The following is a 25,068-nucleotide window of genomic DNA, read 5'->3' as shown; positions in this document are numbered from 1 at the left end:
CCATCCATGATCTCTCATTCAAATGAACCACTGCCTCTCTAATGGTGCTGCACTGAAGTGATTTAAGATGGTGTTTGTTTAATCCCCATTCACTGGCGCTTTAGTCTGGGAAATGAGAGATAGATGAAGGTCTTAATGATGCGATCACTGAGGCAGTAAGGCAGTGACAAGGCATAGTGCAGAGATCTGGAAGCAGAATTCAATTCATGTTTGCTAGAGCTCTAAGGGATGTTTTTAGTGTTTAGGGTTTAAATTGATTGTGTAAAGTACATTTCTCTGCTCTGATTAGAATTATATTCTGTGGAAGGCGTAGTACCAAGAAATGTACATCCAATCAAAACGCTCGGTCCGAGAGTTTTAAATAGCTTTCCTACCTGCCTATCAACGTATATATCTGCATACCTCTGAACACCTGGTTCGCACAGACAGAATACGTCATTAGCACATTCACACATGCTGTGCACACAGAGCAAGGCTGGCAGACAAACATCAACAACCACAAAACCAGTCTGAAGTCGCTGGGGTATATTTTTAGCAATAGCCAAAAAAAAAAAACATTGTACTGTATGGGTCAAAATGATTGATTTTTATTTTATGCCACAAATCATTAGGATATTAAGTAAAGATCATGTTCGGTCTTCCTTCCTGTTATCATAGTACTTCTTTCTGGTTAATGACACGTGGTAGCCCAGCGGTTCCCAATTCCAATGCTCGCGCACATATTTTACGTCTCGCTTAGTTAACACACCTGTTTCAGATGAGTAACTCAAGCTACATGAATGAACTGTTCCGATCTATATGATCCCTACACTGTGTTCATTGCTCCCTACTCCCTGAGCAGGGGTTTACTTCATTTCGGAACATGGACTGGAATTGGGAACCGCTGATGTAGCCTTTTATAGTAATGTTGTCTCTGGTATTCTGGTCTTTATATTTATATAAACAGTAGGATATGTACACAATATCGCATGGAACATGATCTTTATTATTTTTGGCATAGAAGAAAAATCTATAATTTTGACCCATAAAGTATAAGTTTTTTTTTTTTTTTTTTGGCTATTGCTAAAAAAATATAGCACAGCGACTTCAGACTGGTTTTGTGGTCCAGGGTCACAAACACACACACACACACTTTTTTTTTTTTTTTTTGTGAAAAGTGGGGACATCCCATAGGCGTAATGGTTTTTATACTGTGCAAACTGTATATTCTATCGCCTTTCACACACACACACACACACATAAATATATAAACAGTGTATATAAAAAATAGCTCACTATATATTTTGAAGACAGTCACTTTTGTCCTTGTAGTGATAGAGAAAGTCAAAAAAAAAAAAAGAAGCCAGTTAGGGAATATAGCAGGGAGGGAATAAAAGATGAGATTTGGAGTCCAGCACAGAGGCAGAATTGGAGGCAGAGTGAATGGCTGATTAATGATGGCTGACTCTAATCCTGTTATCCTGCCATTGATGACAGCGGTGTCATTTTCTCTCTCTTCTCCTCTGAATGATTATGGATCATGCATCTTCTCCCTCGCTCTACGGTAGATTCTTGTGTTTGCGAGGGAGATGTTTCCCTCATCGCATGCAGAGGGAGGGACACAAAGCAAAATAAATGGCTGTCACACGCTTCCCTCCAGCCCAGTGCATCTTCATATAATTTGCATAAATAACTCTTTGAAGATGCCAAGCTGATTTGATAAGGTTTGCGTTAATTGATGACCCAAACCAGCACTGTATTGTTACTATGTTGAGTTACAATGCCTCTCTGCTGTTCACTTCAATACACATGAAGTGCTAAAATCTTATTTCTCTGTGTGATCTGTTTTTTTTTTTTTTTTTTTTTTACAAATGACTGAAATGCATCATGCGTTTCAGTTTATGGCACTGAGTACATTTGAATACATTAGTAACTGTATTACTGTTCATGTTCATATATAATTCAACTATACCTTTAGCTACCCTATACAGTGTTTAATGAATAGTTCACCCAAATATGAAAATATGCTGGAAATGTACTCACCCTCAGGTTATCCAAAATGTAAATGAGTTGAGTTTGAAGAAATGTACAGTAGCATTACATAACTAGCTCACCAAAGGATCCACTGCAGTGGAACACAACTGCATTGCATCTTGTAAAGTGCAAAGCTGTGTGTTTATAAGAAACAAATCCATCATTAAGCCTTCTTAACTTCAAAACATTGTTTCTAATGTGTAGTAATACCCCTACACTGCAGTACATTCAATCTTCCCTCTGTTTCATGTGTACTTCCTTCTCAAATGATTAATGTGCAACTTTGACCTGAAGTCTCAGCACTTTGTTGGAGGTCTTCTTGCTTGAGTGACCAGATATATAGTTATTTTGTTCAGTTCACAGCATGGTAGGGACAATCTTGAGTGCTGTCCCTCTGGAACAGTGTGAACTTCATCAAGCTCTTCAAAACAGTGTTTTTTATTTTTGTCTTTTGTTTTTCAGAGCTGGTCATTTGCGATTGCAACAAATGGAGATTTGATGTACACTTGGAACTCTGCAATTCATTTGATTCATAAAACACACGTTTGTTTCAATGAAGATATGTGGTTTGAATTAGTACAGTTTTTCAAGATGAAGTATTTGTATTTGTGAGAGGACAGGTTAATTAATATACAGTTTATCTTTTTCAGTAGGACATACTCTCAAAAGATTAATGTCTATAAGTACATTACTGCCCTTTTTGTGATTTATATGCTGTCTATCTCAGGCTCTGTGTGCTTTTTATCTATATTGAGCCTTTCATTCATATTGGAGTGAGAAATGGGTACAGGTTGTTGATTACTTTTCATTTATCAGTATTTATTTTTAACGCACACAGTAATTACAGAAACGATCTACCTGTCCGGAAGAACCTTATACAAGGTTATAATAGTGATAGAGCAGTAGCATTGATATTGATGAATGTATGTTTTATGAGTTGCTTCTACTTAGGGTTGAACAGGCAGCATTTGTTTTGTCAATCCTTAACTGTTATTGAGCACAGAATCTGTCGGGGATAACTGTCCAGTCAGCCAGTGGATATCACAAAAACTAAGCCTGACAAGGTATTAACCTGAATTTTTTATTTTTGTGTGGACCTTAATTTTGTGATGTAAAGTTTCATGGCAAGTTCATAAATGAATCAACATAATGTTAATTTGAGTTTCAATTATTTTATTATATGAGAAGAAAGAGAGACAGACTATTTATATTATTTTTCATTATATGTTTTCATTATATAAATATATTTGATCTTATAATGCAGTGTTTGACCAGACTGATCAGAATCAAGTATCTTGGAGAGTTTAATAGCTGTAATAATGTTATTTGTGAACAGTTTTATGAGTTGTGTGGGTGGTGATTAATTAGGGATGATTTTGGTCTTTGAATTTCAGAACTACTGAAGTTGATCAGCATTAAAGCTTTTCCTCCCTCAGTCCATTTAGAATCTGAATATTCAGCTCTCTAAGAAATTGTCACTTCCTTTATCTATTCTTATATAAGAAACATCAAAAAAAAAAAAAGCTTAATTGCTGTAAAAATGTCAGAGGATTATAAAACCTCTCTTTTATTATCAGACAGCTTTTAAGTACACTGTGGTTCAAAAGTTTGGATCTGGATAGATTTTTTTATGTTTTTGAAAGTAGTCTCTCAAAAACGTTAACTTTAAAAACGGTAAAGACAATAGTAATTTTGTGTTTTCCATTGTAATAGATTTTACATTTTAATGTATTCCCATGGTGCAAAAGCTACTTTTTCAGCAGGCCTAACTCCAGTCTTTAGTGTCAGGTGATAATTCATAAATCATTCAAGAAATATTTAACAGTAGAAACAAAAGTGTATATTGCTTATAATGATAAATTACTTATAAGGGACTGTTTAAGAATGAATATATAACAGTGCAGTTTTTTATTAAGTATGATATATCAACTTTATGGGACATGTTTACTGTTTTGGCTGCTCAATCGTGTTTTTCCATGAGCTTATTCCCCTCTGTCTTAAACTCGGTGCATCAGCTTGGACTGATCATCTGATCAAATGGAGAAGGCCCTGAGGAATCAGGAGGGAGAAGATAAAGGAATGCCGTTACCTTTTCATTAGGTCCCTTGAGTGACCTTTAACCTTCCTTCCTTCCTTGCCAAAGTCATTATGGCTGCACTGAGACAGGAGCAGTAGAGAAAATGTCCATTATGTGAGATTTATAACTGTGGTCCATGTCCACTGCTGCCTACAGTGACAGATAAATCAATTGACGTGGACACCTGTGTTCCATGATTATGATTGCACAGACACCCTGAGAGGATGTGAAGGTGAAAGATGTCTTTGTGACGTTAACTAGCCGATCTGTCTACTTAAAAAATGGTTTCACACCTGTCTACATAAAAACCGGTTTTAGTTTTATAGCCTAATAACAGATTGCTGACCTTTCTTGAAAGGTTACCATTAGCGCTTTGCTTAAGGAAAGTTTGAGGAGTCTATTTTTAGGGCTTAAGAAGGATCTGAGAAGTAATTATTAATTTTATCAGCCTGGCTTATGAATGAATTAGATGGCATAATCACAACAATGTTGGTTGTGTTTCTTTGTTAGTTCGTTGAAATGGTAACAATTTAGAATAGGGAACATATTCACTAAGACTTTCCCTCAATGAACTGCTAATTTACTACTTCATAGTAGATAGTAAGATGCACTAGTTGTTAAGTTTAGGTATGGGGTGGGGTTAAGAGATACCATAAAATATGGTCATGTAGAGGAAGGCATTAATGTGTGCTTTATAAGTACCAATAAACGGCCAATATGCTAGTGATATGCATGCTAATTAGCAAATAGTTAATAGTGGGAACTGGAATTTAAAATAAAGAGTTAACTTGGCCAATATATAGTTATATAGGCCAATATATATTTTCCATTATTTAGGCACTTAGGCTTTAGTTTGAAAGAGTGTTCTAATTCAACATGCCATGGGAAGTCAGTATAACTTAACATTTTCTTACATTGATGTTGTATATTTATTACTCCCTAACAGTTTATCAGGCTCATAATGATTTAATCTATTTAATTTAATTTTGGACTAGACAATTAATCATTACCAGGTCAATAAGGACTTTTTTATTTTTTTATTAATCAATATAGCACTTGTAATGAAGAAACAATTCCACAGTTGTAATAAAAATCAATTTTCTTAACAGATTAATATTTTCACCTCTTTTCAGCAGTCTTTTAATTTTTTGCCTTTTTTAAGAAGCTACTGTTTGACTTTCTCCATAGCATTTTAAAGTGGCTGTTTCTCTAAATAATTCAAATAGATCACATATTCGACCATCAGCTTTGCGATATGAATGGCTATATGGCTATATGTCTATATATGTATATATAATTATTGTGAACTATTATTGTTAACTAATTCAAGTGATTATTAAATGCTATAATAGTATATACATAATACCAAAATAACACTGTCAGTGCAGCTTGGTGACAGGATCTTGCTCTTGACCTTCAAACAGCCATTTTATGCAGCCACCTAATTTTTTTTTTTTTTCACACTGCAGCCAAGCAAAACAAAGCTGTTAAAATGTAATGATTTTTGCCCCAAAAGTGGAACGTGATGCATCCTCCCAGTTATAATGGTTGCTATTCCCCTTGTGTATAGTATAGAGTAAGTTTTCAACACATTGTATCATGGGTAAGCTATGATTTATGGGATATCTAAGCACTTCTTCAGCACTACAGTTTTTCTGAACCAGAATGGAGTCAGTGGGCAGTTTTTCCTTCGTACAATAAATCTGTACTTGACCACACAGCACAAAACTGTGACTAGTACTGCGCCATTGAACTATTGATTTAAATACAACATGTGAGGCTGTGATTGGTGTGTGAGATCAAGCTGTCTCTCCAGGATGAGTGAGAGATGCAAAAGATAGAGCATAATTACTTTTCTCTAGGAGCACGGGAGTCTTTTAGCGTGTGTCCCCGCTCACGGCAGGGTGAATGTAATGGCTTCTGTCATAAATCTATATCCACAGAACTGGGCTCAGTTTAACGTTGCCATATCTGCAAGAGTACACACTTTTTCTTGTTTCTCTCATCAGTGCACAATTGACAGCTTTCCACCCTATTTGTAATCTCATACATCAATATCCAAATGAAAAGGAATAGAGGACTTAGCATATTGACTGTACCACTCGTTTGTCTTGGGAAATGGTTGCATTCTTCCGTATACTTGTTCTCCACTGAGAAGAGGGTCAAAAGCAGCACAATGAGATGCCAAGAGTGTATTTTTGAGTTTATAGAGAAGGGCCTCTCCGGACTGAAGTTTTTGATCAATTAAAACACATTCCTTTCGTATTTAAATCAAAGTTTTTCACATTTCTTCCTCACTGAGCCCAGGGCAACTAATTTCTGGAAGGTCAAAAGGCTTCAAAGCAGTTGTTTATTGAGGCTAGGCACTCTTAAAGCTCCCAATATTCCTATGCAAATGTGCGTGCATAAATTTGAATTCATGACAAGCAGTGTTTCTTGTTTTGACATTGGCCTGTAAGATATAATTTGCAAAGTTTACTTTAAGGGAAACAACAACATTACAACCAGCAGGATGTGCATGGAGGTGATGTCTACTGTTTAGCTCAACTAAAGCTATGGTTTATGAAATTCTCCCAGGAGACTCTGTATTGACGGGAACTCTATCAGAAAGTCATCTTCGGTGGACCAAGTGAACGGATTCTCCCCGTAGATCCTCCAGCCCATCATCCTAAAGTCTGCCTCACTGCACTCTATTTCCAAATCCAATTTCTCGATAGGAGACATGCTAATCACACGCCTCTAAAATGGGTTTCCTGAAGCAATTTAGGGGTGAAATTTAACCTTTTCAGTTATAAATATTCAGACGCTGTTATGTTTATGTGGCCTTGGAGCAAGTTGTGTTTTATTTCTAACACATCGTGTGTGGCTTTAAGGGAACAGAACATTGTGAGACCAAACACGACGGGTCTGTCATGGGTCAAGCAGCAGATTGGCTGCGAACAGAACGAGGCTTTTTACCAAATGGAGAGCCGCGGTTATCTGCTCGGTCCAGACGAGAGGACAGAGCAAGACCAACAGGATTGCGTGCAGAAACATTTTTTCTTGTTCAAACCTGAGACAGAAATCTGTGGCCAGGATCTCTTGGATGTCAGCAGTGCTGGTTTAGTAAGTCACTCAGGTGCCTCTTTAGACTGGAAGTGTTTGAAAGGATGGGATGAGGTGTGTGGAACAGCCTTACTTACTTAGTGCTATACTGTAGCTCTGCGTTCACTACTGTACAGCTGTTCATGGAAAACCAAGATCTCTGGGACATCCACATGTCATTTATTAAAAAATTATATGTTAAACAAAAACCTGTATGAATTTATTTTGTCTTTGAAACATATTTTTACAAATGTCCGTTTTTTTGTCTATTTAATAAAGGTCAGTGGTCACCAACATTCATTGGTTACCAACACTCTACAAATATATATTTATGTTCTGCAGAAGAAAGTCATACAAACAACCAGTCATAGTTTGGAATGAGGGTAGGTAAATTATGGAAGAATTTTCATTTTTAGGTGAACTATCCCTTTAAAATAACACAGCATTCTGTGTGAACTGTTGCTGTAAACACTAGTTAGGTTTCTGTCTGTGCTGTGAATTTTATTTCCAAAAAAATAAATGGATAAATGTGATTTATTTATTTTTTTGGTTTAGAAACAAAACACTTACAAACTCCTGGGGGGGTTGATAGTAGTCAATTTCCTGTGTGGATTATTTAGTCACATTACTTTTTTTTTGGTGTGCATGTACAAATGTACTTATTGGATGTGTTTCCATTGTTTCCTACTGAATGAAATATTCATCCCCCTGAGGTGATTTTAAATTATTTTATGACCTAACTCTGGCAGACAGGTGGCAGAAGAGGTGGTAGCAGGGCTGTAATTTTGTTGTTAATTACTCACCCTCATGTGGTTTCAAACCCGTAAGACTTTTGTTCATCTTCGGAACATGAATTAGGATATTTTTGATTGATTGACCAGAAAAAATACAAATAATTAAATAAAGTCCTTTTTTTTTTTTTGCGCACAAAAAGTATTCTTGTAGCTTCATAAAATTACAGTTGAACCACCGATACATGGACTGTTTTAAAGGGGTTATCAGATGCCCATTTTCCACAAGTTGATATGATTCTTTAGGGTCTTAATGAAAATGAAACGATGGCGGACTGTTACAGCTCACTCATAGAGGGTCTGTGATAAATTATATAAATAAATAAATAAACCAATAAAAAACACTGGGTGGATTTTTACCATTATAGGGTAATTGCGTAAACACACTGCCAACACACATTTCAGTTCAAACAGCTTTTAAAAAATGAACTTTGCATTTTTTTAATATTCAAATTAGTGGTCAACAAGTAGTGTTTTTTAATTCAATGTTTGATTCTGAAACTATCCTTAAATTTTGTTATGCTGTGTTATGACCTCAAAATGCTTTTACCATAGACTAATACATTTTGATGTTTGTATTGCACAATCGGTTCCACCTGAATAGCTTTTCTGACATGGTAAACTTGCTCAGTAGCTCACCTGGTATAGCCTTGGAACCACCAACATTTCTAAATTTTTCCAGATTTATATTCACCTGGTTTGGATACTACTTAACTCACTTTCAGCATTTATATTTGACATTTTTGTCCTGTTAGTGGAAAAAAAATCCACCTTTAATTATGCATTTCATTGTCCTCTTTTTCCTGTTGTTCTGCTTTCCCCCTTTCCACTAAGCTTTCACTCATTTGCCATCCAGCCATTTTCAGACCTACTCACACCTGATGGATTTGATTGGAGCCACAGCTGCTGGTTGGTTGTGTAGATGGATTGGCTATCACCGAGGGATGGCAATTGTGTTTAATATCCACCGATATCCTGTACGGTGTGTCTCTGGAGGTATTAGCTAAGCCATGATATGCCTCCCAGTGCTCCTTGTCTAAGCCTTCGGTGAGACGTTAAGGTCTGCTGCTTTAACCCCCTCCTCCCCCTCGTGCTCAAGTGTCTGTTTCCACATGTGTTTGAGTTAATTAGTTACAAAGCCACAGCAGCTCCCAGGAGGACCGCTGCTACTGAACAGCCTCCATCTTTATTGAAGAAGTGCAACTTGAATGCTTTCCTTCCGCTTTTCTGTTTTTTTTTTTTTTTTTCATCTCCTGCTCTTCCATTGCTTTGATTGGGAAGTGAGTGTCTTGTGAGAGAGCTTGAGGAATTAAGATGGATTGGAGGAAAGAGGCATCTGATGAATAGATAAGGGAACTGGCAGAAGGAGAGGTGATGGTGTGTCACGTGTAAAGTCGCGCTCACGCTGACAGCAATTAAACCCTGGGGGTCAGCGAGTGTCTGTGCTTTTGGTTGATTATAGGTGTTTCTGTATGACTCGTGTATCCAAACATTTCAGGTGGTGCATCATGCATTTCCATCGACATTAGCCGCTCATTAATATGGACGTTTTCCAATAATCTGGATCCCATGATCATTTGGCTTTAATTTATAAGCTTAAATATAGCAGCTTTTTACTTATTGAAACAATAGCTGAGACTTTAAAAAGTCATATTTATTGGGCAATTCCACTGTGACTGCTGATATGTCATACATCCCTGCTCATAGTTACTCATGTTTCTAGAAATCACCAAAATCTAATTTGCAGCATATGACTTCCAGTTGTTTCGTCACTGCAAATTAGTGTCGCCCTTTCACTCTGCTTGAAATTGTTTGTGAATGCACGTTTATGTATGGGTAAGAATGACTGGTTGTGTGTGTGTGTGTGTGTGTGTGTGTGTGTGTGTGCCAGGGCTGCTCAGCCAGTGGGCACTGTAGAGTTTGGACAGAACAGCAGAGCTCTGGAGACAAGAGGCAAACACCTCCCCCTCCATCTCATCATCACTTTATGAGGTCTTCACGCACACACTTATACAAATTGCCAATAAAACACATTGTTCCAAACACTCCTAAAGTCACGCATAACATGTCACCAAACCTTTCAACACAACAACAGACAGCTGTGTGGTTAAATGTGCTGTTATTGGGTAAAATCTGATGCCTCTCCAATACCCTGGAGTTGTGTCCCAGTCCCAGCTGTGAGAACATGAGATCTATCTGCTTTCATTCATTTGCTGTGTGTTGTGTGACCATCCACACAAGTACAGTTTTAATAGCATTCATCAACAAACCATCTGCAACCTGAAATCACACAATAATTGGGCATAATAAATAATGTTTAATCCATTAACAAAGGTAGGTTCTTAATTAAATTCTCTTCCCATTTGCTCTCTCAATATCCGGGATTAGTCATTCCTTTTTCCCTCTCTGCTCAAAGCCAGTGGAGAAATGAAATCTCTTTCCTGTCTAAAGTGCTGCGTGTTATCAATTGAAACCAAATACATCAATGTCATTAATGTCATTGACTTGTGGCCATTTAACCTTGTAATTTTATGTCATACCCAAACTGAAATCTTTCTCTCTAGGGAAATTAATCACTTGATAATCACTTTTGTTGGCAAGAAAGATGCTGTTACAGTGGTGCTAATTGTTAAACATGGAAACTCAATGAAAAAGGGCACTGGGGTGAGCCGGTCTCCTCTTTTATAATGAGAAATAATGCAGATCACTGCTCTGCTCCTATCTGTCCGCATAATCAGAAGTGTGTGTGTTTATTGGATCATTAAATTCATAACAAATACCGGGTTTGCTGCTGCTGTCTCTGTTTATTTGACTTGCTGTAAGTGTTAACTCTGTATTAGAGTTGGATTTAACTCATTTGGATTCAGACAGGTTAACTGGGGTTTGTTGATAAGATGAAGTCTCCATTATCCTGATCACAAATGCTGTTTGGCAGAGATCTGATGTGCAGGTAAATGGTGTATGTTTGGATCTCCCTCGTCCTGTCTGTGCCAGCACAGCTTTGCACCTGCTGTAGACGGATGAGTGAGTGTGTGCGTGTGTGTGTGTGTGTGTGTGTGTGTGTGTGTGGGTCATGTTTTGCCTACACTGTGAGGGCCAAATGTCCCCATGAGCGTAACAGAACCTGAAATATCCCACACTGATGAGGAAAGCAGCTTAATGAACATATACATAGTGTGACTTAGAAATTATTAAATGCTAAATTAATGTAGTTTTATAACAAAGGGAGAAGCAGTCGCAGTTCATTAACCTGATTAACACAAGTGGAGACCAATCAGTAATCAACTCATGACAAGGCATAAATAACAGCAGAACCTACCTCTGTTCATTGACAGTTTTCAGCATCCCTCCTCCACCCCATTCTCCTCACTATAGATCCATCTACTCTTACCACAACCGGGGGGAGTACTCTGGGTTCGGGCCACATCCCGAGCTCGGAGCCCTCCACCCGGACAGCACGCCAAATACGCATAACCTTACTGAATTAATATACGTAGATGTGAACTCGTGAAATAGTAGTTATTTAGAATTATGCGGTTTGGTAAATTGTGCTGAAAAATGGGAAAAAAATATGACCAGAATATCAAATTGCATAATACTTAAGCATGCACTGTATATGTATTACTAAGTAATATAAATAAGTACTTTAAACAAATATTAATAATATTAAAGTAATACTAAAATAACATTGGTGGGGTCCAAAAATGTTCTTCACAATGTCTTCTTTTGTGTTCTGTAGAAGAAAGAAAGTCACTCTGGTTTGGAATGACATTTCTTTTTTAATGTAAAAATTCAGTAAAGATTGTAAGGGTTTTGGAATGAAACATATCATCAGCTCATTAAAAACAGTAGAAATCAATGAAAAGTAGAAAAAACGAATCTACTTTCCCAACCAGTTCAAACACACATACTCACACACTTGAGCTCTGTCATTGTTCCTTATTTGTTGGGCCTGTTACTTATTCATTTAGAAAAGGTCATGTTATTCTGAGGGCTAACATTGGAGGAATATATCCCGCCATTATCATGTGACAAAGCAGGTCTGACATGGGCCAAGAATGGCCTGCGGGAGAAACCTGATCATACAGAAAGTCTGTTCTATTTAATATGCGATCATTAAGCATTTTTTCGCCTTTGCGCTCACTTCAAGCACATATTAATTTTAGGTCTCAGCACAGAAGATGCTTCATAAGCAATTTGTTCTTTCCAAATTGGCAAGGACACATAATGCAGGTGCATGAGACTAGCGGTGGCAGCACAGGGAATAATCAAAGGCTCTTCCAGGAGCAGAAAGAAGCATCCTGCCCCTGAATGATTACAGTGATTGTGTAAACCCAATGAGAAAGACCATGTGCTGTGATAGATCAGGGAGAAGCTCTCTCTATAGTTCATGAAAGTTGAGCTCAAAGCCATCTGCTAAATAAAGAAAAAAACACTGAGAGAATGTGAGAACAAGAAAGAAATGTTAAGAGAAGCTTGCCATGACAGGGATTGATATGTAAGGCAGTCAGTGAGATACAGATTAAAGAATGAAATATTTCATTATTTATTTAGCTTTTTTTGTGCACTGTTGCAGAGGTCCAGGTGATAGACCTTTGAAGAACTGGGGCTTTGATGGTGATAAATTGACATCTCTCTCTCTCTCTTTACTTGGGTCGGCCTTGTTCTGGTTTTGGAGTGACATAAGAGATGTGGAGAAGAAAGGCTGCAGCCACATGGTCAGAGAGATAGTGTTTGTATGGAACAGGGTGATTGAGCCCAAAGAAAGACCCGTGTGTGTTTGTGCTTCTGCTCTTAGATCTGAGTCTAACTCCATCTGTAATCATGTTGGATGTTTATGATGGTGTTAATGTATCCCACCAGTAAAAAGTCTGGAGTCACTTGACACTTTATATTTGTCATGCTCCTACATTTTGCCCTCAAGTCTTGAAATTAGTTTTGCAGAGAAACAAATTGTGCCTGTGTATGCATTTCTTCACTACAAAACATACCCTTATTACATCCATCCATCCATTCTCCAAACCGCTTGTCCTACAGTATGAATCCCACCCGGACTCGAATCAGGGTTTGTATATGAACTAAAACTAGTAAGTATGCAAGTAAGAAGTAAATAAATATATACTTGAAATAAAACAAATGTTAATTGGACTAAAATATTTAAAAATAGCTTTTATTTTGGCTAGTTGCCAAGGAAGCATTTTCATTTAGTTAAACTTGATGTTTTTAAAATTAAAACACAATACAATTAATAGATACATATGACAAAAACACAACAAAAAAACAAACAAACATGAAAATAAGATAAACTTTTATAAATTAAAAGAAAAAAACTTTAAAATAAAATAGACTTTCAAATTAACATGAAAATGGAAAATATAAAAATAATTCAGACTAATATTAAAGCTATAATAGTATGTCAGTGATGCTAAAATAAAAGCCAGGACCTTTTTGTTGTGAGGCAACAGTTTTATCCACTTTAATATCCCATTCATTTATTTTATTTATTTTATTTTTTTATTTTTATAAATATATTAATTTGGCCACATTGTGAAAGAAAAGTACCCAACAGTTATCCACCATACATGTTCAGTGCTACAAATCGACAAATTATAATGTTTGCATCTATAAGTCCGGACCAGAACATTGCCCTTCGGTTCATAACACCTCTGCTTCTATAATTGTTTTTGCTCCGTAGAGTATTGATTGGCTGTGCACAAATGAAAGGTGATTGGGTCTAATAGGATTGTGGCTCACTTGGACACTGTACAAGGTTAGTCTCTGAGCAGGTGTATGATGGGAGACTTCATGCAGCGTCGACTTCAGCAATGCAGCTTTCATTAGTGTGGGATTATCCTTATTAGCTGCTCCCATATTCCCACCGATAATGAAGTATAATTATTTCTGGTGCTCCCCCAAAGCAACAAGAGATGGATTTTCCCACGGCAGCAGCAGGAGTGTACACTCCCTAAAACAACAAAACACGTCAACGCATCGGTGAAGCACTGTATGTTCGCTAATTACCACCTCTCAAAATCTAATGTGGGACACTTTGTGACAGCTGTGATGATGGATCACCATATCATGCTGCTGTATCCCTTTCCAAAGACGAATGCAATTAGAGTCCTGTCTACTTACAATTCTTCTGAACTCTTCATCAAAGGAATCTTGTCGTGAGGCCAGGCACTTGCACTTGTATGTTTCCTCCATCCACTGTCTTCTGTTTATTTTCTACTTGCCAAAAAGTGATTAACGGGTTAACCACTTAATGAAAGTGTTGGGATGCTAATTATGCATGGCTAGGCAAGATAAATACAATACAACATCATTCTGCTAGCACAGACTAACCAGAGGCTGTAATTGCCATTGTCTCCTCGTGTTTTACTCTGACCTTATGCTACTGAATGTAAAACTGAAACCATTCTAATTGTTTTTTCTCTCATTGTCTTTACAGGTGGAACGAGAAATAGCTATTCTGAAGCTCATAGAACACCCTCATGTTTTGAAGTTGCACGACGTTTATGAAAATAAGAAATATTTGTGAGTATACACCATTTTTGTTTATCCATGCATCATGCAATGTATAATCAGAGTGTGTATAAGTGGCTGGTAAACTCAGTATCTGTACGGAAGAGCAGACGCGCTGATATCCATGGATATGTGCGTGCGCTCCAGTGGCTGGGCTTAATGTCGTTTTCAATAATTGAGAAAGGAGCCACCATGGATGCAGCTGAGGAATTTGTTTTCTTAATATTCAGATGACACAGATGTATGGGCCGCATGCACGTAAAGTATTTGCCTATGAACATTTTTACACACAAATCAAGTACGAATCCATCTTTAATTTAAATAACGCTGACAGGTAATCGCATGAGAAAATCCTTTAATCGACTAATAAATCAGACGTCTGGTGTGTCAGTGAGTGTGTTTGTGTGTGTGTTCAAATGTGACTGCGTGTGAATGGGAGTCTGCGTCTATCTCATGAATACATAAATGCGTGAGTATGACATAAATGTGTTTGCCCATCAGACAGGCCGATTGCAGGAAGACATTTCGCACACATTTACACATTCACTCAAATGCAGTGGGATCCAACAGTCTGATACTACATTGAAAATGTAGGGTGTATTTGTTTATTTATTTACTTCCCATTTATAACACCGAACCGAACACAAATATTATGATGTTTAATAGATTATAAAAAATTTTAAATTGTTAGTAAAAGTTATAATTAAAGGGATAGTTCACTCAAAATGAATATGTTGTTATTAATTACTCACCGTCATGTCGTTCCAAACCTATAAGACACAAATTAAGATATGTTTGATGAAATCCAAGAGCTTTCTGGCACTCCATAGACAGCAAAGCAACTGACTCAGAACGGTAGCAAGGACATTGTTAAAATAGTCCATGTGACATCAAGGGTTCAACCTTAATTTTATGAAACTTCGAGAATACCTTTTGCGCATAACAAAAACAATAATTCTGACTTAATTCAACAATTTCTTCTCTTTCCTGTCAGTCTTCGATGCGCATTCATGAGCCTAGCACAACACATGCATGTGATGCTGTTGACGCAGGAGCTGGCATTCTGACACAGATTGTTTTGCACACAAAAAGTATTCTCGTAGCTAAAAAAAAATAAGGTTGAACCACTGATGTCACATGGACTATTTTAACAGCGTCCTTACTAACTTTCTGGACTTTGACCATTTTTGGGTGAACTATCCCTTTAATTATTTTGTTTTCAGTATAAAATTTTAAATAGAAGCATTTTCATCAGCGGTCTCAGACCACTGGAGTACACTACCATACATTTCAAGAGTCAAAATGGGTGCATTTTTTATTTGTTTGTTACATTGGTTAAACCTGACAAAGGCTTTTGTTTTTTAACAAAAAATTATTATTATTATTATTTATTTATTTTTTTTTCATGAAAAATCATTTCTTGAGCAGCAAATCAGCATATTAGATATTAGATGTGTAGGATCATGTGACACTGAAGGCTGGAGTAATGATGCTGAATATTCAGCTCTGTCATCACAGGAATAAATTGCGTTTGAAAAATATTCAAATGTAAAGTGGTTGTTTTAAATTGTAATACTATTTTACAATATCACTGTTTTCACTATATGTGTGATCAGATAAATGCAGCCTTGATGAGCATAAGAGACTTCTTTCAAAAGCGATTGACATGATAAAAGACCTGTCCTGGGAGTCTCAAAGCTGCAGTGGGTCAGGGTTTCTTACTTCCACTGCTTTTCTTCCACAGATATTTGGTTCTAGAGCATGTGTCAGGTGGAGAGCTCTTCGACTACCTGGTAAAGAAGGGCAGGTTAACACCCAAAGAGGCCAGGAAGTTCTTCAGACAGATCATCTCAGCGCTGGACTTCTGTCACAGTCACTCTATATGGTAAGAGTTCTGGATCGTGTTAAGATCTCAGTCTGATTTATAGGAAATCAAAATCCTTCATTTTGAGCATTCAAAAAGCACGGCACACTCATTAGTTTAGTTCAAGAAAGTCAAATGTGTTGGTTTTGTTGCTGCTAAAATTCGTATCTATTTTCATACATCATGTAGTGTATAGCCATCAGCTGTTGTTGTCCGGCGTGTTGTACTGCTGTTGTCTCATTTATTATTTATGGTGAAAGCCATCTCAAGTGAGGCATTTTTCAGTTATTACTAAGCTTTGTATTGAATAGGTAATAACATTATATTGAGATATTACTATTTTGCACATTTGTTTCAAGCCACACACTCACACACACTTTCTGGGTCAAAGATTGATAGCTCCCCTCCAGTGCAACTGCAGAAAAGCACCGTATTTTATCACAGAGTGTATCCTCAAGCCCTTTCTCTCCACATTTCTGAGATATAAATGAAAAATGTGCTCAAATTTTCTCTATATCCTTTCTCTCATTCTTTTCTGACTTCTGCCGAGAGGGTTTCAGTTAACTGTACAACAGCAAATAATGAAGGTTTTTGCTTTCATATACAGCTCCCTAAATTTTTAACTAGTTTGAACAAATCCTTCATCTTCACTGCAACCTAGGTTCTCATTATCGAAGCAATTATACAAACGATGCAGTAATTATGAAGCGTAGTGTGGTAATGAGGTGACCTACCCCAAAAACACAAAGAATGGGGGCATTTTACAAAGGTATTTCAAAAGAATTTAATTCAGTTTTGTTAATGAAAGAGTAGATCATTCAACTTCTGTTGTTGATGGATCAAGGCAGAAAAAGACTTATTTGATTTATTTCATTAAATAAAGCAAATCTTTTTTCTTTTTTTTCTTCTTTTTTTTATCATTGATGTTTGGATTACCATTTTTATTTACTTTTAGATACTAATTTTTAACTTGACTAATGTGGTACTAATAAGTTAACATTTCATGATTGATACAGAATCTGAAATATTGATACTTAATGTGATACATTTTTGGAATTTTGTATTGTTTTCATGTAGATTTTCATGAAGATTTCTTTCCTGAAGTTTTTATTTTGCGGCTTTAGGATACAACTTACATTGTGTTGGAAAAAAGAGTGGATTCTCAAATTTTACTTACTAATTAAAAAACATTAAATAATCCTTTTTCAACAAGTTTGAAGCTGTCTGACTAACATAGTATTAATCTACGGAACTTCATAAATTATACATCAGAACAGTATCAAATTAAACAGTTAGATGGCAGCTTGTGTTTTCTGCTGTAGTCCTAAATGTACTTTCATTTAAAAGTACATCAACTTTTCACTACTTTAAGAGCTATTGCTAATGCTAATAATGTTTCTGTTTGAATTCTCACAACCATAGCCTCTTCATATGCTAATATACTAATGCACTGAAGGGGCAGCCATTAGCACAATATTTGCATCTGTTTACAATGCATTTCAGCAGGCGCACAGCCTAATGAAGAATGCCACATGCTTCCAGCACAGCTCAACTAGCTGATGGATGGTTTGAAGGCCTTTCTCAATAGGTGATGGAAAGCACTGAATAAACAGCATAGCAGGGAGGCATCACTTGTTCTCTCCTCTGCTCGTTCGCAGCCATTTTCCTCTCTGGGGTTTGAAACCTCACACAGATAATATGCTCAGTTGATGGCCCTCTGCTATCACTGTATTCACAGTGAAAAAATTATGGCTTTCTGGCCCCACTGCGAGGATAGGCAGAAAGACTAAAGTCTGAATCAAGCCTGTCAATTATTCAGTGTTTTACATGATAAGTGCTGTCAGGTACACATGGTTGTTATACAGGTAAAAGAAAAAACTGAGTTAACTCCTGTCCAAGTAACTGGGCCTCACATGGGGATTCTGTTTATGTAAGCAGGCGCCAGTGTCTGAATGGGAATATTGGTGCATTTTATGAGAAACGCTCCTGACGACATGCATTAGCAGTTTGAGGGCCGTTTTTCCCTGTTGGAAGTTGAATTTGTGAGAGCTGATTTGATGATTGGGTGCATTTGTGTAACGTTGCTGCTCCATTCTAGAATAAAAGACAGACATAGAGGTCAGCGGTGCAGTCTGGATTTCACATTGGGGTTGAATTAAATGAGTAGCCTATGCAGGTTGTGATGAACACCAAAGAGCAATTTGGTTCTTAACTTCAGTTCCAAGATTAACAGCTTTTTTATGACAGTAGTCATTGGCTGGAATATTTCAATGATTTAAAGTATGAACTGTGCATACAGAGATACATGTGACATAAAAATTAGGAGGACACAAAGAGAAAAAGGCACAGTGAGAGATTGGTGGCCATTAAAACCTCAACAAATGGACCTCAGTCAGTGTAGACAACATATTTCATTTGATGTGAATGCCTGTGATCTGTGTTTCTGCCACAAGGTTCTTATATTCGGACTTTTTCTGTTCGCTGGAATTTTTTTTTTTTTTTTTGAAAGACATTGAAAGTGAAAGCAGTGTTTTGTCTGCACCAGCTGTACTGTCAGTGTATTTGATTTAAACATTTTTTTTGTCTATTTAAAGGGTTACTCCACCCCAAAAGGAAAATTTGTGATTAATCACTTAACCATGTTGTTCCAAACCCGTAAAAGCCTTGTTCGTCTTCGGAACACAATTTAAGATATTTTGGATGAAAACCGGGAGGCTTGTAACTGTCCCATAGTCTGCCAAGTAAAAGGTCCAGAATAGTATGGAAAGCATTGTCAGAATAGTCTATCTGCCATCAGTTTTTCAACCATAACGTAATAAAGCGATGCCAATACTTTTGGTACACGAATAAAACAGGAATAATGACTTTATTCCATAATTTGTGGCGCGGCTCACACAGAAGATTGTACACTGCCAAGGTATAGCTCATATTCTCCATAATGGTGCCATGGTGATGTTGGGATAGACAGAGGAGACTAATTCGTGAATAAAGTCATTCTTTTTTTTTCTTTTTCTTCACATTTAAAAAATATTCTCGTTGCTTCATAATGTTACGGTTGAGCCACTGATGGCAGATGGACTATTCTGATGATGCTTTTCATACTTTTCTAGACCTTGACAGACTAATTTACTTGGCAGTCTATGGGACAGTCCCAAGACTCCTGGTTACCATCCAAAATATCTTAAATTGTGTTCCAAAGACAAATGAAGCTTTTATGGGTTTGGAACGACATGGGGGTAAAGTGATTAATGACAACATTTTCATTTTGGGGTGGAATATCCCTGTTAGACTTATTTCAGTTGTGTTATGTAGTAACAGTATGTCATTTTAAAGCACAAATGTTTACAGGATCTGTTATACCTTTACTTCTAAAGGAACTGTTTATAGGAACATTAGGCCATAACAGCAATGACACAGCGGGAAACTAGTGCTCTCCTCAAGAAGGGATTGTGTTTATTGGTTCCATGAACGTGTGCTTTGTCAGGGAAGATAATGGCCATCCATTTCACACAGCTCCATATCTACAGTAAGTAAAGTGTAGTGATGGAAGACTAGAGAAAAAGCAAACTAATGTGAGCGGAATGGAAGGCCTGTTGGGTTAAATGTTAAAAGCTGTTAAATGCCATTTGCACTTTACGAAGGAAGAAGAAATGGGAAGAGTCCAGTGTTTGAGGTAACTAGTTACCAATGTTTTGGTAACTAGTTTGTCATATAGATCAAAGAGTCTCCTTCCTGAAGCTGTTCTCATCATTTTGATGCCTTTTCATCCAGAACATTCATAATTAGACATCTTATAATGAAACTTCCTTGCACTTAAGTCATTATAATGAGAGACCAAACAGCAAAATGGCTTTAGGTTATGTTTTTATAGTGTATTTGCAGGCTTGAATTGTACAGCACCTGGTTACATGGTTTAAAACAAACAGATGAGTTTATTTTAAAAGGATGTTTATGATTGTGTGCCGCAATAGTTGCAGTTCCTGATACCCAGAGATCATTCAGTCGGCCCTGCTTTACCCATTCAGTCTCTCACTGGCAGCTAATCAGAAAAGCCTCTCAGTAAACACACACCAGTATTGACCGGGACCCCCATGCTATCTTTCCATTACCGAGAGCTCCTCCTTCTCCTTGGTTGCCTTGGCATGGGAAAGATAAATCAATCGTTTTAGTAAAGAACTTCATTGCTGCTCTGTGTTTAACCTTTGAAATAACTTTGTTATCACTGGGTTAGGAGACACCAGGTCTTTTATAGCTGGTGCTTCCAGCAGTCACATTTTCTGCATCATCTCCAACATACAGAACCTTTTAAAAATGGAAATGTGTGGTGTGTAAAACCTACACTTACTACTAATAATCTACTGATTGTGACGACGTAGTGGTGCTTGAGAGTTGACTACCATGCATGGATAATATTGACAAGGTCCCTCTCTGACTGTCTTCCTATCTCTTGATCGAGTAATTAGGTCCCTGGCAGATGTTTTTATTTCTGATGTTGTTTACTGTGGTTGCAGGTGGTTGATGAGTTCTCAGAACCGTTAGGGTTGCTTCGGTGCAGTTGTAGCTATTGCGGCAGAAGCAGGAGGACAGTATTTCTGGTTCAAGTCACGTTTCTGTCCCACCAACAATTACTGGCTAGTTGTTGTTGCCAAACCATCCCAAATGATAAGCTTCAGTAAATGCATATTGGCTCACAGGTCACGATCAGCCGTTTTTAGAAATGTACAAGCTGCTTTTTGATCTCTTGAGCCTAAAATGATCTTGTGTTCCTCGATCACTTTCCCGCTCAGGATGAAAGAGGCTTCGCTTCTTGACACTGGCAAAGAAAGCTCTGAATTTTTATCGCCGGATCAGAGGATTTCACAGTGGTACAAGGAATCAAGATGTTTCCCATGATGTCTGATCAATAGAGATTTGGGGCTGAGTCTGATACTGGCAACTTAAACAAGGAATAATTATCTAGTTAAGCTGGATCATTTAATAAAAAATGAACACAAAATTTGTGTAGATCCATGTGTCCATTGGAGGTTTGTGAGTGAACTACAAGTTTTCTTTTTCAAATATTTTTTTTTTAAATGTAAATAACCAATGAAACACTATTGTTAAAAATATTTATTTTCTGAGAAATAATGCAGAAATTGTATGGAGGATAAGTCTTTTTCTTCCTTTTTCTTCATAATTTTCTTCATTCTTCAGGCCATTGACACTTACAGAATAAAATATTAGAGAAACCTACAGACACTGAGAAAGCTGCTAATGAGTAGATGATTATACCTTAAACATTTTCTTTCTCGTGTTTTTTTATAGCCACAGAGACCTGAAGCCGGAGAACCTGCTGCTGGATGAGAAGAATAACATCAGGATAGCAGACTTTGGCATGGCTTCTCTACAAGTTGGAGACAGTCTCTTAGAAACCAGCTGTGGGTAAGTCACGCTCCTTCTTCCTGCAACAATTACCAGTATACGTGAAACCTGTTTTTCATAAAACAAGGGGAAACGTTCATAATTGGGTACAATTTTGTAAAAATTGTGCATGCTCATGCAACCGTTTAATTATCTTCAGATCAAAATACCAATCATATGTTGTGATTTGTATAGAAAGTCCCTTCACATTAAATGGCTTTTGAGAAGAATAGCATCATCTTGAGATGATATTGAGAGATGCGTGAGTTGAAAAATAGTGCATTCACTCCATGAATAGTCCAATGCACAAATGCACCACTTGCCATTTGCATGCTTCATTATGAATATAACTGTAGAAATGGCTCCATATTAACAACTGATAGCTATATCTGAAGGACTAAGTCTAACATTGAGTCACTTCCTGAACCGCTAGAAAATATGAACATGATTGCTTGACCTCACTCAAGCTTTCATAGTCCCTGTGAATGTGTAATGCATGCCATTAGAGGCACCATTATCAATGAAAACGAGTGGGCTATGTGCCATAGAGCAGAGCATATTAGCACAGATGGGGATTAATCAAGAATTTAAAATCCGCCCTGATTGACCAGACCATGGCTTTGACTTTAGTCTGAGTACTTCTGCTTCTTATTAGCCAGCACTAAGATGGTGCTACGGCTTTGATGGTTTCCTCCGATGGAGGCATGCTGTAATTATTGATCGCGACTTCCAAACTCTAGGCACAGATATGACAGTTTTTAATTAAACACATTCATCTTTAGCCTCCTCGTATGCTGTCGGCTTGACACAAATGTATTCTGTTTACCACGGTTAATGGACTCCAATTGAATTTGAAAGGGGCAGACCCCTTACGTGTGAACGGAAGACCAACACAGAGCCTCCCAGGCATATCTCTGTGCCAGGCGTTCGTTCATTTGTATCTGAGGCTCGTTCCTTGCTTAGCAGATGGGCTGACCTAATTTTGGAATGGATTTAGTTCTGAAAAGTCTCTGCCATGTTTGCAACCCAATGGTAATTTTGAGTGAAGGGGTGGTTACATAAAAACGTCCAAGGCTGCTTGGAAATCCAGTCAATTTAATTAGATCCCCCCTCCAGAACCTTCATTCATGTGAAACTAGATTACCCACAGTACAGTGCAAAATTCCCTAGTACCGCTGGTCCTGTTTGGACCATTACTCCGGGTCCCCTAAGCTTGCAAGTTTGATAATAACATCAAAGAAACCTTTCTTTGCCACTTCTGCTCTCTGAGGCATAGCCAGCACTAGCTAACTAGCACAAAGTCAGATTAGCTCACAGTGAAAAACATGCTAATGTCAAAAGAAAAAGAGTTTATTTCACAGTTTTTGACTCTTTAACCAGCTTCCCTCCAGTCAGACCAACAGCGCTTGAGGAATAACGAAAAAATATCTTCAAAAAAATCATGAACCACATCTTGGACTAGATGAGTAATTCCTCTCCATCAGGGTCTTTGCACAATAGCTTAATCACCCCCTGTAGCTTCCCTGATTTGCCATATCAATCCTCCCTCATGTTCCTATCTTTGGGGATATCCATGACATACAGACATAAATCAGGCTTCTGCAGAAATATTTTTATCTCAGTGTTTATTGTGGTTTAGTTTGCACCATTATGAGGTGGAGAGTGCTGTATCTGTTTGTAGTGCACATGTGAATTTCTCAGTATGATCTTCTAAACATTTTGACTGCTAGGGAGTAGCGCTGTAATGTCACAGCAATTAACTTAATGCCCTGTCACAGGTGATTGATTTTTAAAGAGTAAACCAAATATACTATTGCTAAATATGATTTTTTATTTTTTATTTTTTTGTAACACTTTACAATACGTTTCAGTTCATATTAGTTAATACATTAGGTATTGTAAACTAACAGTAAACCGCTATTAACAAACCATTAACTACGAATTTGGCCTCAATAAACTTCAGAATATGTGCTTTATAAGTAATAATAAACTGGAAAGGTGGCACAGAAGCGCTTCAGAAGTGGCATTCAAGCGTCTTTACAAAGAGGTGTCATAGATGCATTTACAAAAGAATGTACAGATGTATACTGATGTAGGCTGAAGTGGGTCAGAGCAGGCATCATTCAGTCTGGCTTTTATGTGGCATTCTTTACACTGAATTATGCAGGCATAGAGACTTAAATTGGTTGTGTAAAGACACCTTCAGTTTACATGTTATGGATGAAACAGTATACGTATGTATAAATTAACATTGACCTAGATTAAAAAATGCTGCAAAAATGGTTTTCATTGTTAGTTCATGATATGTAATGCTTTAAAAGTTAAACAAGTTAACAAGTTGAAGCTTATTGTGAATTGTTAACATTTTTTATTAGGTTGCATTGGGTGCGTGAAAAATGAGTGTGCAGAAACGAATGTGTATATGAAAAATTCAGACATATTCACAGAAACAACATAACCTTTTTTCAACACATTATTTTAGTAGTAACAGCTTATATTTCTTTCCACCCAGAATGATTGAGGCACCAGCTATGTATAAAATGGGCACAAAAGAATTGAAATTACTGAGCGGGAGCATGTTGCATTAACCACTTAATTTAGTATAAAAACCTTGCATTTGGCGTTGAAAAACAGCAATAATAGCTTTCTCTACAGTGAGCAGTAGTTATGTTTTTAAAGCAGAGACAGTAAACCATTAAATTAATGTATTATCAATACAGACTCAATCTGCATAATGGTATATGACACCTGCAATGAAGAAACAGGCATTTATAGACAATTGGTGTTGAAATAATATAGAGAACCGTTTCTGATGATGTGCCATGCCGTTAAAATACGGTACACAATTCAGATGATTACAGACCTGTTTTACACACTTCCTGCAGAAAGTCATTACAATTTAATGTTATATTATTGGATCATTTGACAACAGCATGTAAAGGCATGTTTGTCAGAAACGATTGTGTGAAGATCTTCATGCAAATACAAGGAGTTATTACTGAATTAGTGTACTGCATGTTTCTTCTCTAATGGGTGTTTTTGCCAAGGTTGGGTGGGGATGGTGATGACATATTGTCCCGTTTTCTTTCAGATCCCCTCACTATGCCTGCCCAGAGGTTATAAGGGTAAGTACGTGCTCTCAGTGGCATCTCTCATTATAGAGCTTCCGCTGAATCACTTTCTTTCCACTTCTAACTTCTCTCTCTCTCTGGTAGGGGGAGAAATATGATGGCAGGAGAGCTGATGTATGGAGCTGTGGAGTCATTCTCTTTGCACTTTTGGTGGTGAGCGAAACCTTTTTGTGGCGGAGACCT

General features: G+C 37.3%; 1 protein-coding gene across 4 annotated transcripts in view; it reads left to right on the top strand.

Moving 5' to 3' along the window:
• LOC127962646 (serine/threonine-protein kinase BRSK2-like) overlaps positions 1 to 25,068 on the top strand; it is a 119,905-nt gene that overhangs the window by 67,898 nt on the left and 26,939 nt on the right. For all 4 annotated transcript variants that reach the window (XM_052562275.1, XM_052562274.1, XM_052562277.1 and 1 more), the window contains exons 3-7: positions 14,417 to 14,502; positions 16,235 to 16,375; positions 21,659 to 21,775; positions 24,846 to 24,879; positions 24,970 to 25,038. In XM_052562275.1, coding sequence (XP_052418235.1) covers positions 14,417 to 14,502; positions 16,235 to 16,375; positions 21,659 to 21,775; positions 24,846 to 24,879; positions 24,970 to 25,038 — 447 coding nt within the window. The remainder of the gene's footprint in view (positions 1 to 14,416; positions 14,503 to 16,234; positions 16,376 to 21,658; positions 21,776 to 24,845; positions 24,880 to 24,969; positions 25,039 to 25,068) is intronic.

The sequence above is a fragment of the Carassius gibelio genome, chromosome B7 (assembly GCF_023724105.1).
Source record: "Carassius gibelio isolate Cgi1373 ecotype wild population from Czech Republic chromosome B7, carGib1.2-hapl.c, whole genome shotgun sequence".
Lineage (NCBI taxonomy): Eukaryota > Metazoa > Chordata > Actinopteri > Cypriniformes > Cyprinidae > Carassius > Carassius gibelio.
Note: the sequence above shows the minus strand (reverse complement) of the source record. Positions and strands in the feature narration are given on the sequence as shown.